Source organism: Pinus tabuliformis, chromosome 6 (assembly GCF_031772625.1).
Source record: "Pinus tabuliformis cultivar Carrire ecotype Pingquan chromosome 6, CPIR1, whole genome shotgun sequence".
Classification (NCBI taxonomy): domain Eukaryota; kingdom Viridiplantae; phylum Streptophyta; class Pinopsida; order Pinales; family Pinaceae; genus Pinus; species Pinus tabuliformis.
The window spans coordinates 1,577,011,380-1,577,024,466 of record NC_142292.1 but is presented as its reverse complement, the minus strand read 5'-3'; the positions used below and the strand labels follow the sequence as shown (position 1 = coordinate 1,577,024,466).

The 13,087-nt window shown below is 35.9% G+C and overlaps 1 protein-coding gene and 1 pseudogene across 2 annotated transcripts in view; both read right to left on the bottom strand.

Moving 5' to 3' along the window:
• The window catches only part of LOC149264825 (transcription factor MYB3 pseudogene), a 199,597-nt pseudogene extending 187,870 nt beyond the window's left edge, over positions 1–11,727 (bottom strand). The window contains exons 1-2 of the transcript XR_016253666.1: positions 11,553–11,727; positions 11,299–11,428 (exon numbers count right to left, since the gene is read on the bottom strand). The product of XR_016253666.1 is annotated as a transcription factor MYB3 pseudogene (transcript). The remainder of the gene's footprint in view (positions 1–11,298; positions 11,429–11,552) is intronic.
• LOC149264826 (uncharacterized) lies at positions 10,382–11,143 on the bottom strand. Its single transcript, XM_089372662.1, has one exon. The coding sequence runs from the start codon at positions 11,141–11,143 to the stop codon at positions 10,481–10,483; it is 663 nt and encodes a 220-aa protein (XP_089228788.1). The 3' UTR covers positions 10,382–10,480.
• Positions 11,728–13,087: the final 1,360 nt, after the last annotated feature.

Below are 13,087 nucleotides of genomic sequence, written 5' to 3'. Positions count from 1 at the left end.
CTGCGTCGTATCAAGAAACACGTCCAAACTTGAGAGTTCAAAGATTATAGATGGTGATAATTGTGGGAGTTTGAGTTTACAAGTCATGAGATGCTTTGTATATGTTCGTACATGTTTTGTTGGCATCAAGAGATGTACTTGTAAACATTCTATATCGACCAGTATATGGTCTGTGAAATAATCCACGGTCTAATTGTCGGAAAAACACAGTCTAATCACGGTTCCCAAATTTGCTTATAGCAGTTTAAAAAAAACACTGATATCCAAAGGCAAAGACTGATCATGCGCCCAACCCATCTTCAGAAACCACTGTAATATCTCTATCAACTACTCCATCTCGGACTTGGTTAGTTTCGAAACTTGGGTGGACTAGCTCATATCTTAAACAAAATCGCAGGATCACCAAACCAAATACTTCTAATATTGACTTCTCCTTCCTTCGAAGTTGTGGCATTTTCGGAAATTTCTGAACTATTCGCAACTTCTGATATCTCTATCACACTTTTAGTCCTGGTTTTCCCTAAGCTGAATTTTCCTCACAAATGAGCCAAGCTAAAGCTCATTCCAATTCCATTTCAATTCAATGGAGGATGACAAACATCAGAAGGTTTCAATGGCCGAATCTGCATAGCGAAAACGCGCATAAGAACACCTTATGTAAGGCCTTCGGAGTTGTATGACGGTTGGGCACCAGGTGACCGGGCTGCACGACGAGCGCGACCTGCAATGATGGGAAGTGCGACTTCTCCAAGTGTGTGATGACTTATGCGCACTTGTGAGGAGGAGACCATGTTTATATGGAGCATAGCATGTGCGGAGGCTGACTTATGGATGAGGGGGCTTTTGCGATGGAAGTAAGGGTGTGCACAAGCATTGGGCAAGTCGGCTGGGTGCCAAACTTAGCCCCTATACTTAGTATATACTTGTGATTGCGTTGGCTCATTCAACAACCAACTCAACGTTCATACATCTTCGCTCACAAAGAGTGGCGCAGATCTGCAGTGCACAAGTCTAGGGGGAAAAAGCGCAGGTTTAAGGTTGCGCCCGTTCTTGGGCGATCGTGCACGATGAAGTACGGTTGTGGGTGAAGGTGTGGGCAGGAGCGCCCGGTGGTTGGGTGAGGGCGTGCACGGATGTGTGGCGCCCGCATTGTGCGACGAATTGGCGTGAGTGTCTTAGCGACTTGGGTGAGCGCCCGCCCATCGTGCAAGTGTACACGGAGACTTGTTGGTGTGTTGGGTTGTGAACGGAAGCGTGTCTCGGGTTGAGGCGCCCGTGTGTGGCGACTTGGAGGCGCGCCCAAGTTGGGCAAACGACACGATCGTGAGACGAAGGTTGGAACCGGAGGTCGTAGAGTTGGGCAGGCGGTACTACGTGCTGTTCACACGATTTGGGCATTTGTCAAGAGTTGGCAAGTGGGACTGCGTGTGGGCAGGTGTACACGGTTTGGGCGTTTGCGACCAAACGAAGAGCGAACCGGCGAAGACGTGCGATAAGGTGAACGACGGGTTGGTGAGTCGTGCGGCGACCGTGCGGAGGTGCCGACGAGCTGGGCAACCGAGTTTGCCGAAGTTGTGAAAATTGACTAAGTGTAAATTTGGGGTTTCCCAAGATTTAGCTTGTACATTGTAAAAGTGAAGATTATATAATATATTGATTTGGGCAGACTCATATTGCAGGGAGTTGCCCCTCCCTTTATACTGTGCAATTGTGTTCTTGTTATAATTGTTGTTGATAATGAATGAGTATGGGTGTTCATTGGTATAAAGGATAAACATAATAATACTTGGTTGCGAAACACAAACTAAGTAGGAGAAAGTGAATTAGGCATAGTCCACGAACATAAGTGTTGGTGAAAAGAAAGTGTTCGGTGGTGCCGCACCTCGCTATAAATGGTTGGAAGACTACCATAGGTGTAGGGGCGTGACAGTTGGTATCAGAGCTGGTACGTGACGAAGTCCAGGTGTGGGTACACTTGGAAACTTGACAGTTGATGACAGTGGAAGCAGGTACTTGTAGGTGAAGGAAGCTAGTTTCACATACAAGTGGAACAAGGGCTGGTTCATGGTTGCAGGGAACTTGGTGAATGGTGAAACGGGTTTGGCAGAGGTGAAGCTTAGTGCTTGGGCCAAGCTGAACGACAAGACATGGCAGGTTTGGAAGAATGCGAAGGGAAGCTCTTGCTTGCCTTATACAGGTTGAAGAGGTTGAAAGAAGAGAATCCCCGGATTCGAGAGGAACTTGAAGTCTTGGAAAAGAATGTTGAAGATGAACTTCTTCAACTTAGTTGGACAATGGAGCAAGGTGAAGTTGCAGATTGTGCTATCAAGGAAGAGGAAGCCATGATGATTGAAGATGTTGCAGATGTGACAACGATGGAGGATGAACGTGAGATTGATCAAGTTGGACCAGGATCGTACAGTTTGCAGACATGGATGAATGAGGATACTCATTTGAAGGAACCTCATGATGATGATGAAAGGCAAGGATTGTTGATTGTTGCAGGACTTGTTGGGGTTGTTTGTGACCTTATGGCAGAAGGTACAAAGGCCCGTGACAAGGGAGCAACATGATGATCGTTGTGGAGGAGTGGGTCATGTTTTAGCCACTTTGGCTAAGTGCCCGACATGACTCATGGACAGATTGAAGGGCACACACTTGAGGTATGATGATGCTTGGGTGGATTTCTCATGGCCGAGACCAAGAGAAAGTCTTGGTTGAACCTTCAGTGGGGGGAGCTATGATGGAAGGGACTCGTGATGATGATGATATGGTTGGGTGACCGAGTTTAGTAGACTAAATATTGCAGACTTGGATGAGGATGACCGATTGTTGTAATGGGTCTACTTGGTTGGACTACATGAACAGCTAAGTCATGGACATCAGGTTGGATACATGGAGCATGGCAGTCTCATGCAGGGACATTATGCGAGAGCACTTGTAGAGGTGTCACTTATGGGCATCCAATGAGGAGTGCCAAGGCAGGGATGTTGTGCAGGTGGATTTGCCGATGTGACATGGAGACTTATTATTTATGAGCCGATGGAGAGGTTGTGCACTTATGTACAATAAGGCCATGGACGTGGATGGAGTTGTGAGCAAACTATGGAGCATTCCTACTACATGGAGAGCTAAGGCATCTTGCAAAGACCTTTGGGCTGAGACTTGTATGCTTGCTGAGATGTTGATTGGAGATGACTCATGGAGCTCATGATGACATGAGATTGTTGTGACTTTTGGGGACTTCATATATGGTGGACTGGGAGGATCTGATGCATTGAGGAACTGAGGTCAGAGACTTTGATGTAGAATGGGGTGCATACTTCCGAGTACAAGTATGGGTGTGGCTTGGAAGAGTGACTTGATGTGGAGGATCGATATGAGACACTTTGGCGTGATGGAGTCACGATGATGATGATGCCTTGGTGGCAACACTTGGGCATGGGTTGAACCGAGACTCAACTACCTTTTGACATGGGAACTGATTGATCTATGATCATGGGCAGCACATGGATAGATGAGACAAGTAGATACTTGTTTCCATGGAAGACTTGAGGGATGGCGCATTGCGGATATGATGGAGGTTGCTTCATGGACCTAGATGTGGCATACCGAGAGTTGGAGATTGATGAGATGATCTCTTCATATGGAGGAGATACACACATGGATGATGATGTTGGGATAGATGTGGCTGATTTCATGTAGCACATTGACACCAAACATCATGGACAACATGTAGTAGATGAGATGAGGACTACTTCATGGACCTGAGCATGGCTTACACTTGTAAGGAAATGGATTCTTGATCGAGTTGAGGATGTGGCAGGATGTCTTGAGAAACAACTGATGGTGACATGAGAATGTGAATTCTCATGGTTTGAACGTGACAGTTGGATTAGCTACCCAACTAGTTCAGACATGGGAGCCGACATGTACAGAGATGTGTTAGCATTGTGTTGGAGTATCATGGCAGCAGTTCACATGATGACACATGATGAGGTCGACACGAGATGTTGCATTGAGCATGTAGCCTAAATGGAGGGGCCAGCCTCCCATGATGGGGAGCAGCATGTGAAGATTGTGACAGGGTGATCGATGATCATGGATTGAGATGATCTCTGATGTGTAACATACCGATGAGGTGTATACCTTGGTATGATGATCTTGGTGACAGACGGTTGCCAAGGCGAGACATGATGGAGGTAGTGGCTCTACATATATTGCAGAGATGTTTACAGTATGTGGAGGAGTTGACATCATGGATATTGATGATATTGGTGGATGGCTACCAGGATGGTATGTTTTCGAGGATGACAACGATTTCAGGTGGAGAAGGATGTAAGGCCTTCAGAGTTGTGTGACGGTTGGGTGCGAAGCGAGCGAGCGTGCGCGCAAGACGAGCGCGACTTACAATGATGGGAAGTGCGACTTCTCCAAGTGTGCGATGACTTATGCGCACTTGTGAGGAGGAGACCATGTTTATATGGAGCATAGCATGTGCGGAGGCCGACTTATGGATGAGGGGGCTTTTGCGATGGAAGTAGGGGTGTGCACAAGCATTGGGCAAGTCGGCTGGGTGCCGGACTTAGCCCCTACGCTTGGTATATACTTGTGATTGCGTTGGCTCATTCAACAACCAACTCAACGCTCATACATCTTCGCTCACAAGGAGTGGCGCAGATCTGTAATGCGTAAGTCTAAGGGGGAAAAGGCGCAGGTTTAAGGCTGCGTCTGTTCTTGGGCGATCATGCACGGTGAAGCGCGGTTGTGGGTGAAGGTGCAGGTAGGAGCGCTCGGTGGTTGGGTGAGGGCGTGCACGGATGTGTAGCGCCCGCATTGTGCGACGACTTGGCGTGAGTGTCTTGGCGACTCAGGTGAGTGCCCGCCCATCGTGCAAGTGTACACGGAGACTTGTTGGTGTGTTGGGTTGTGAACGAAAGCGTGTCTCGGGTTGAGGCGACCGTGTGTGGCGACTTGGAGGCGTGTCCAAGTTGGGAAAACAACACGATCATGAGACGAAGGTTGAAACCGGAGGTCGTAGAGTTGGGCAGGCGGTACTACGTACTGTTCACACGATTTGGGCATTTGTCAAGAGTTGGCAAGTGGGACTGCGTGTGGGCAGGTGTACACGGTTTGGGTGTTTGCGACCAAACGAAGAGCGAACCGGTGAAGACGTGCGACGAGGTGAACGACGGGTTGGTGAGTCGTGCGGCGACTGCGTGGAGGTGCCGACGAGCTGGGCAACCGAGTTTGCCGAAGTTGTGAAAATTGACTAAGTGTAAATTTGGGGTTTCCCAAGATTTAGCTTGTACATTATAAAAGTGAAGATTATATAATATATTGATATTCGGGCAGACTCATATTGCAGGGAGTTGCCCCTCCCTTTATACTGTGCAATTGTGTTCTTGTTATAATTTCTGTTGATAATGAATGAGTATGGGTGTTCATTGGTATAAAGGATAAACATAATAATACTTGGCTGCGAAACACAAATTAAGTTGGAGAAAGTGAATTAGGCATAGTCCACGAACATAAGTATTGGTGAAAAGAAAGTGTTCGGTGGTGCCACACCTCGCTATAAACGGTTGGAAGACTACCACAGGTGTAGGGGCATGACAGCTTAAGTGTAAAGCACATAAGGCATTATTACTGCTAAACTTCTTTATTTTCGGATAGAATTTTTCAATTCATAATGACTTAATGAGAATAGAATATAAAATAAAAGTTTAAACACAAAATATTTAAAGGGGATTGAACTAATAAGTATACCATAGAATTTTCTATAGTACAACTCCCCTACCAGATCAACATTTGAGAAGATTAATGTTCTTGAGATTACAATTTAATCAAAATCAGAGGTGGTACGCAACCGAACAACGACTAAGCTATACAAAGAGGGAATCTTTACAGGAAAATTACAAGGTACTGAAAACTATAAAATAAAGAAAAAAGCAAAGAATTTTGTCCTTTGAGAGGAAATGCAGGACATAAAAATTTCCTAGACTGGAAAAATATTGAATATAAAATTTTCTATTGGGGTAGTAATTACAAAAAATACGATAATTAAACTATGCGAGGGAGTAAAATTAAATTGTATTAAAGAGATTGTGATAATTGATATTATATTTGAAAATTTATGATTAATTAATATAATTTAGTTTTTATAATATTAAAATATTTTTAAATGCAATATTTATGGGAATAAAAGATATGTTATAGTTGTTTTTAATGAAAGGATTTGTATATCAATGTAAGTAATTGTATGTTGTGGAATTAATCTTTAACAATTTTATATAGTCGAGATATATTTAAAATATGGAAAGTAATTTTAATTATAAAAATAATAATTAATAAATTAATATTAAATTGAAATTAGTATTAAATTTATGGATGTAAATTATTGATAATAATTAATTTATGAATGTAAATTACTCAATTTCCAACCATTATTTTTATTAAGATTACTACTATGTTAGCTTATGGGGCTTTCGATTGACGGTGAACAGGTGACTTGTTAAGGCACTCCTTGGGATAGGTCACCGGTTCAAATGCCCCGTGGGTACTTAGGTTAGTCTAATAGATTAAAAAAAAGATTACTATTATGCCCCGTGGATACTTAGGTTAGTCTAATAGATAAAAAAAAAAGATTACTACTATGTTATTTTTTTATGTTAATGTACACATTCAATATATTAGCATGAAAATATTATTATCAATATAATTATTATTTATGTAAAATTGTAAATAACATATTGTACTTTTTTCTAAAATAGTATATCACATATTATTCAAGATTACTACTATGTTATTTTTTATGTTAATGTACACATTGAATATATTAGCATGAAAATATTATTATCAATATAATTATTATTTATGTAAAATTGTAAATAACATATTGTACTTTTTTCTAAAATAGTATATCACATATTATTCTAATGCAAGGGTATTTTTTCAAAATGTATATATATATATATATATGTAAATTATGAAAGTCATTATATCCTCTGTTCCAATTGATGCAACCTACAATGTTCTTAACATTATCAAACAATTCTATAGTAACACTAAAAAGTGTATATATAATGTATATCTAAACAAAAATATATTAAATTAATAAACGTTATTATTATCATATATCTAGAATCTACATAATAGTATCTAATATGTTTTTGTAGCTTCATTTCATTTCGTTCATAATGGATTTGTGTAGTTTATATAAAAATAATGTGAAAAGTATATTTATTAAAAAATATTTAGAAAAATGGAAGTTTTAATGTATTAGCAACCTAAATGACTAGGCTCTAAACCTAAATCTAGTTGAAGTGAAAATAGCACACTTGAATTTTAGAAACTTTCCATTCTAGAGAACATTGTTCTTATGCATAATATAAATAATTCATCTTATTGAAAGGAATTTGAACATATCTCTAAAAATATTCAAAAATTTAGGAACTCCTTAATCTATGAAAAAGATATCTTAAAATCACAAGAATATCATTTACTTGTACAAGGTGGGGTTCTAGGTCAATAATGTAAAATTGTCACAACTTGTGCTATCCTTCTCATTTTGGCTATTATAACCTAAATTATGAAATGGAACTACTTCTTTTAATCTCTCATCATTGGTTTGGTTTAAATCTGTGCACTCAATCTCAAGATGTCTAATTTGCAAAATCCATGACCATTTAGAAAAAAGACTAAAAAAGTGATAATTTTCAATTAATCATATTTCCATTTCTCAGACTCCCTTTTGGATATATCTTTTCTAGGTATTTTTTTAAAAGGAATATAGATGTTGGGTTAGATATCCTAATTTTAAAAATTCACAAGTGTTGTTCACCTATTTTTACAATGAAAATAAACAACAAAAAAATTCTCTCTGTTTGTGTCCAAAATTTCTTTCACTTTGTGCTTAGAAAAGAGTTCTAACACCACTTGTAGTTTATCTAATACACAAAATTTAATTTATTTTACGTATAATTGTAGAACTAAAAAAATAAGTGAAAATAGAGATAAACCTTAAGAAATATCTCTTTGATAATACAAAGTATAAAACTATGTTCACATGTCTTTTCAAGGGGTAACCTCCAAGAAAAATGCTTCAAATACAATAACAAGTCTTGCTAAAATATTATAATAAAATTCCATATTAATATATTTAACATTTTGATTAGACTATTACAATTCTCACCAAAAAAACATGTCATTATTATAAAATATGAAATTTTGAATAAACATATACAAATTCTATAAATAAAAACTATATATTTGGAAACCTTACATTTCCTCCTTTTTATCGTATTGAAATTTAATGTGAAAATACTTTGATTCTTTCTTTCAAATTAATACATTATTATTTTCCCATATTTGAATAGTCATTACATAACAAGAGGTCATCATTAAGTACCATCATTAGTTTACATCCATTAATAAATATTGAAAATTAAAACTTAAATATAAATTTAACACTAATTTAAATTCAATATTAATTTAGTTATTATTTTTACTATTATTTTTATTATATTTATAATTATTAATTACTCTCCACACTTTAATTATATCAACATGACAATATCTTTAAAACTTTTACATATATATATAAACTTATAAACTTGTTAAAAATTAATCGTGCAGCCTGCATTTATATTGATATAAACTATTAAAATAAAAGTAAAAATAATATATTTTTTTATTTAAAATATAATTTTATAAATTTTTTTTAAAATATTAATATTATAAAAACTAAATTACATTAATTAATTAAATTGTGTGAAACAATAAAATAAAATAAATCCTAAATCGATAATATTATAATATTAATTATTAGCATCTCTTTAATAACCTCTAATTTCGTTCCCTCCATAATTTAATAATCATTATGTCTTTTTGCCTTATATTAATATTATTTTAAAATACGCATATCCATATTTTGCCAGTCCAAAAAACTTTCTATATCGTGCATTTCCTCTCAAACAACGAAATTCCCTGTTTCCTTCTTTATTTTAAGGTTTTCAATTTTAAGGTCACTAAGTCAACATGAGTGGAGAAACTCCATCCGACAAGAAAGAAGCTCGGCAGGAATAATGGCTTGCGTTCCAAATTTCTACGTTGACGTTACTCCGGAAATGCCATCGCCTTATAATCAAAGTACATCCAAATTTCTACGTTGACGTTACACCGGAAATCCCATCACCTTATCATCAAAGTACAATGTATGCACCTTAGCTTTTCTTCAAGCTACAATGTATGCAAACAGTGCAGTCTCCCTAATATATGAGTGACCCTTTTCTGAGATTTCTTAAAATTGTATTTCAAAATTGGAATGGTTTATGTATTTTCAAAGAACTAAATATATGTATATATTATAAAATTCATTTCAAATAATTTAAATTCATAATTTCACTCACAAATTCACACTCTAACTAAAATTATACTACTAAATTCGAATAAAAAGAGTACCTTAATAATAATTAATTAAATTAATTCTTAAATTAATATTACAAGAGGTAATATTTTCCTCATTCAGTGTAGCTGGTTGGTAAATATGTTCCTCATTCAGTGTAGTTGGTAAATATGTTCCTCATTCATTGTAGTTCGTCGGTAAATATTGAGTAAATTATTTACTTATTGTTTTACAACTTGTTTTTCTTTTTTGGATAAAAATAAGTTAATATCTAATAAATAAGATAATTTTTTTAATTTTTTTTAATCAAATAAACATTTAAACAATTATTAACTTGCGATATGGCACTTAATATTTTACAATTTTAAACAAATATCAACTTACGATAACGTACTTAATATTTTAAAATTTTAATGCAACAAAATATTTGAAACTCACATTAATCTTCTTGTTAAAATACTTCATAAAATTTGTCTAGTTTTAATTATCACGGGGAAGACATTAAATCCCTCTATTTTATCTAAATAAAAATGCTCTAAACCTTTTTTTGAAGTAAATAACTTACATCACTGAAATCCAAAGTACCATATAAATTCAAATAAAGAGATTTTATTTAATTTGAACTATTAGATTCCTTTAAAGTAAATCTATTTAAATATACAGATTTAAAAAACCTTATTAAAAAAAATATTCTCCACAAACGTTATTACATTAAAATTTATAAATATTATTACACTAAATTTATAAAAAATGATAAACTTTCAAATAAACAACATTATTTTGAATATGCCATTAATTCATTATACCCATAAGTGTTAGCCTGAGTTCACTAAATCAATTGTGAAAAGTGCAGCATTAATTACTTGTCTCCATTGTAACAAGTCTACGAAACCAACTTTTATAAATGAAAAAAAATTTACAACAAAATTTCTTCAAATATTTTTGCAAAAGTTTACCATTACATTAAACGTTGTACTAATTTAATAAACTTTCAAATTGACTGCATCAATTCTCAGAGGTGTTAACTTTAATCCTTTCTTTGTGTTCTGTACTGTTATCGTGAAATTCCTCCATTCATTGATAACCAGGCACTGTAAAACTATTAAATGGCTGCATATTGCTTTGATCAGAAGATATATCATCAAACTCAATCATCTCCTCGGCTAGTGTAGCCGGTCCCATGTAGAACTCTTCTAATCCAAAGTCCAATGAACAGTCGGATGTAGAAAAAAATAGATTCCAGTGGGGAGTCGATAGTTCCTTTAAATATGACGAACTGTCGGTTAAAGTAGCTGCATATTCCACAAATCGATCGGAATATGGGGACGGCTGCTCCGGCCAGCTAGAACAGGTAAAGCTTTCCATTTCTGTTTGAAGGAGAATACCGTCCTCTGTGATGGAATCATTCACAAGTACGTCGCAGGGCGACTTGGAGAAATTCTTATTTTCTGAAACCTTACATAATTTGAAACCTTCATCTGAACTACGATATTTGCAACCATTTGGACGTGCCATTTCAGCTTGTTTCATCGCCGTTGTTATTTTGAGGGGAGGGTTTTTGAACACATGATTTTGTAGGAGAGAAGGAGATTTTGATCTCATCTTCCGATTTTGAGTACTTGAATTGGGTTGAGATTCGTTCATTGACCGCAGCTTCTTGCGTAGATGGGTGTTCCAGTAGTTCTTGATTTCATTGTCTGTTCGACCAGGCAGTCGTCCTGCTATCAGCGACCACATGCACGCAAGCAAACACATATAAAGACACTTGTGTTGTACTTATTGCGTCAATCTCTCACTCTGCTACTAATAATTCGAAACTTTGGAGACCCCGACAGAAGGAATCAATAACTAGTGGTGAGTACATAGATGATGTTCAATCATTGTGGACATACCGATTGCCTAGAAGACGGTGCATCCGAATAATGAGTTCCTCTTCATCGTGGGAAATGTTTCCACGTTTAATGCCGGGACGAAGATAGTTCAGCCACCGCATTCTACAACTCTTTGCACAACTCATAAGACCTGTAAAACCAATTTTTTTCAATATTTATTAAGGTTTACATTCCTTAACCCTAATGAGAACTTAAAGAGTAAGACATTCACTTAGATTCGCTAGAGAAATATTAAGAGATATAGTCAAATTTACCTGCTTTTTGAGGGAGATTTCTCCATCCAACATCGCCGTGAATTCGAATGTAATCAGACAGAATCATATCCTCCTTTTTGGTCCAGGCCCGGCGGTTGAACCCTTGATTTGAGCAGCAAGGTGATCTACCCATTCTGGATATTCGTTTACTGTAACTCCACCGCTGACGATCTCCCCTGCTGGGAACAAACAGATATGGCACTGGCCCCTTGGCTTGAGTATATATATAGAAACAATTAAATTCTTCTGCTCAATTGTTTGGAAAATAATTATCATGTGACCATTATAAGTTATGATTTCGAAGGGCACATCTGTCACAGATGTTCTTACAAGAGCCAAAATCAAAGACTATAACCTTTCATAAACGACGACGACAAAAAAGAAAAAAAAGAAAAAGGCAGAAAATCAATACCGAGATTATGAGGAAACGACAACAAAAAAGAAAAAAGAAAAAAAAGCAGAAAATCAATACCGAGATTATGAGGAACCGACAAATGGGCACAGTAGAAAATAGACTTGACACTAAATCATTACAGTGAGATTCATAAATAGACTTGACACTAATGGAAGAATGCCTAAAAAATGATTACAGTCACCACGTCCACACTAGGTTGCAACATTGAAAATGAGACCGTGAAAGATGGTGTGTTATTCCCTCGAGGACGCCAGCTACCATTACACAACAAACGTTCTACGAAGTCGAAGATGGATAGCCTGAGGACCTTCCAGAACCACCGAAATGCGGGCCTACTCATTTCTTTTGAGAGTCATTAGGGCCACATTAAAGATACCTTAAAAAAACAAGACAAACATGTTTTCATAGTTGCTGTGGATGAAATGGGCCATTGATGTGATAAAACATCATTTATTATCATTTGTTGATGCCATATTTATTTGGAATAATATTAAATAATTAATGCAATGTAACCTTAATATATCATTAAGGGTTAAAAGTCTTTATAACAATTATTTAACATAACTTAAATATTTTAGTTAGGTGAATGGAATAAAAATTAAATATTTTACTATTACTGAATGCAATCTCAAAATGATTATTGTAAATTTTTTTTTTTTTAAATGATTAATGAAAAAGTAAGGTTTTTTTAGGTTGAAATTCAATATAAGTTAAAACATTTTAGTCAATGGAATGCTGGCGAAGATTCGTGATAATAATCACCTTTTTTTGCTTTTTGGAAAAAATTCAATGAACTATTATATTATTATTATTATTATTAAATTATAAAAATATATATAAATTTTTAACTATATATTAATTATTAAATTTTTAATATTTTTTATTAACATTTTTTTATAAAATTATAAAAAAATTAATAATATAATCCTAAAAATGTGAATATGTTTTTCTTAAAAGTTTATATCATTTTTCATTAAAATAAAAATTTTAAAAAATAATTATATATATCTTAATTATATATATATAATTTAAGCAAGCTTAATGGTTAAGAACATGTGTTTCTTTTTAAGAGGCTACTTGTTAAAAAAAAACAGAGGAGTAGAGTATGTATACTTACATA

Excerpts from the sequence above, each read along its gene's own strand:
- LOC149264826 (XM_089372662.1), bottom strand. The coding sequence starts at position 11,143 with ATGTGGTCGCTGATAGCAGGACGACTGCCTGGTCGAACAGACAATGAA.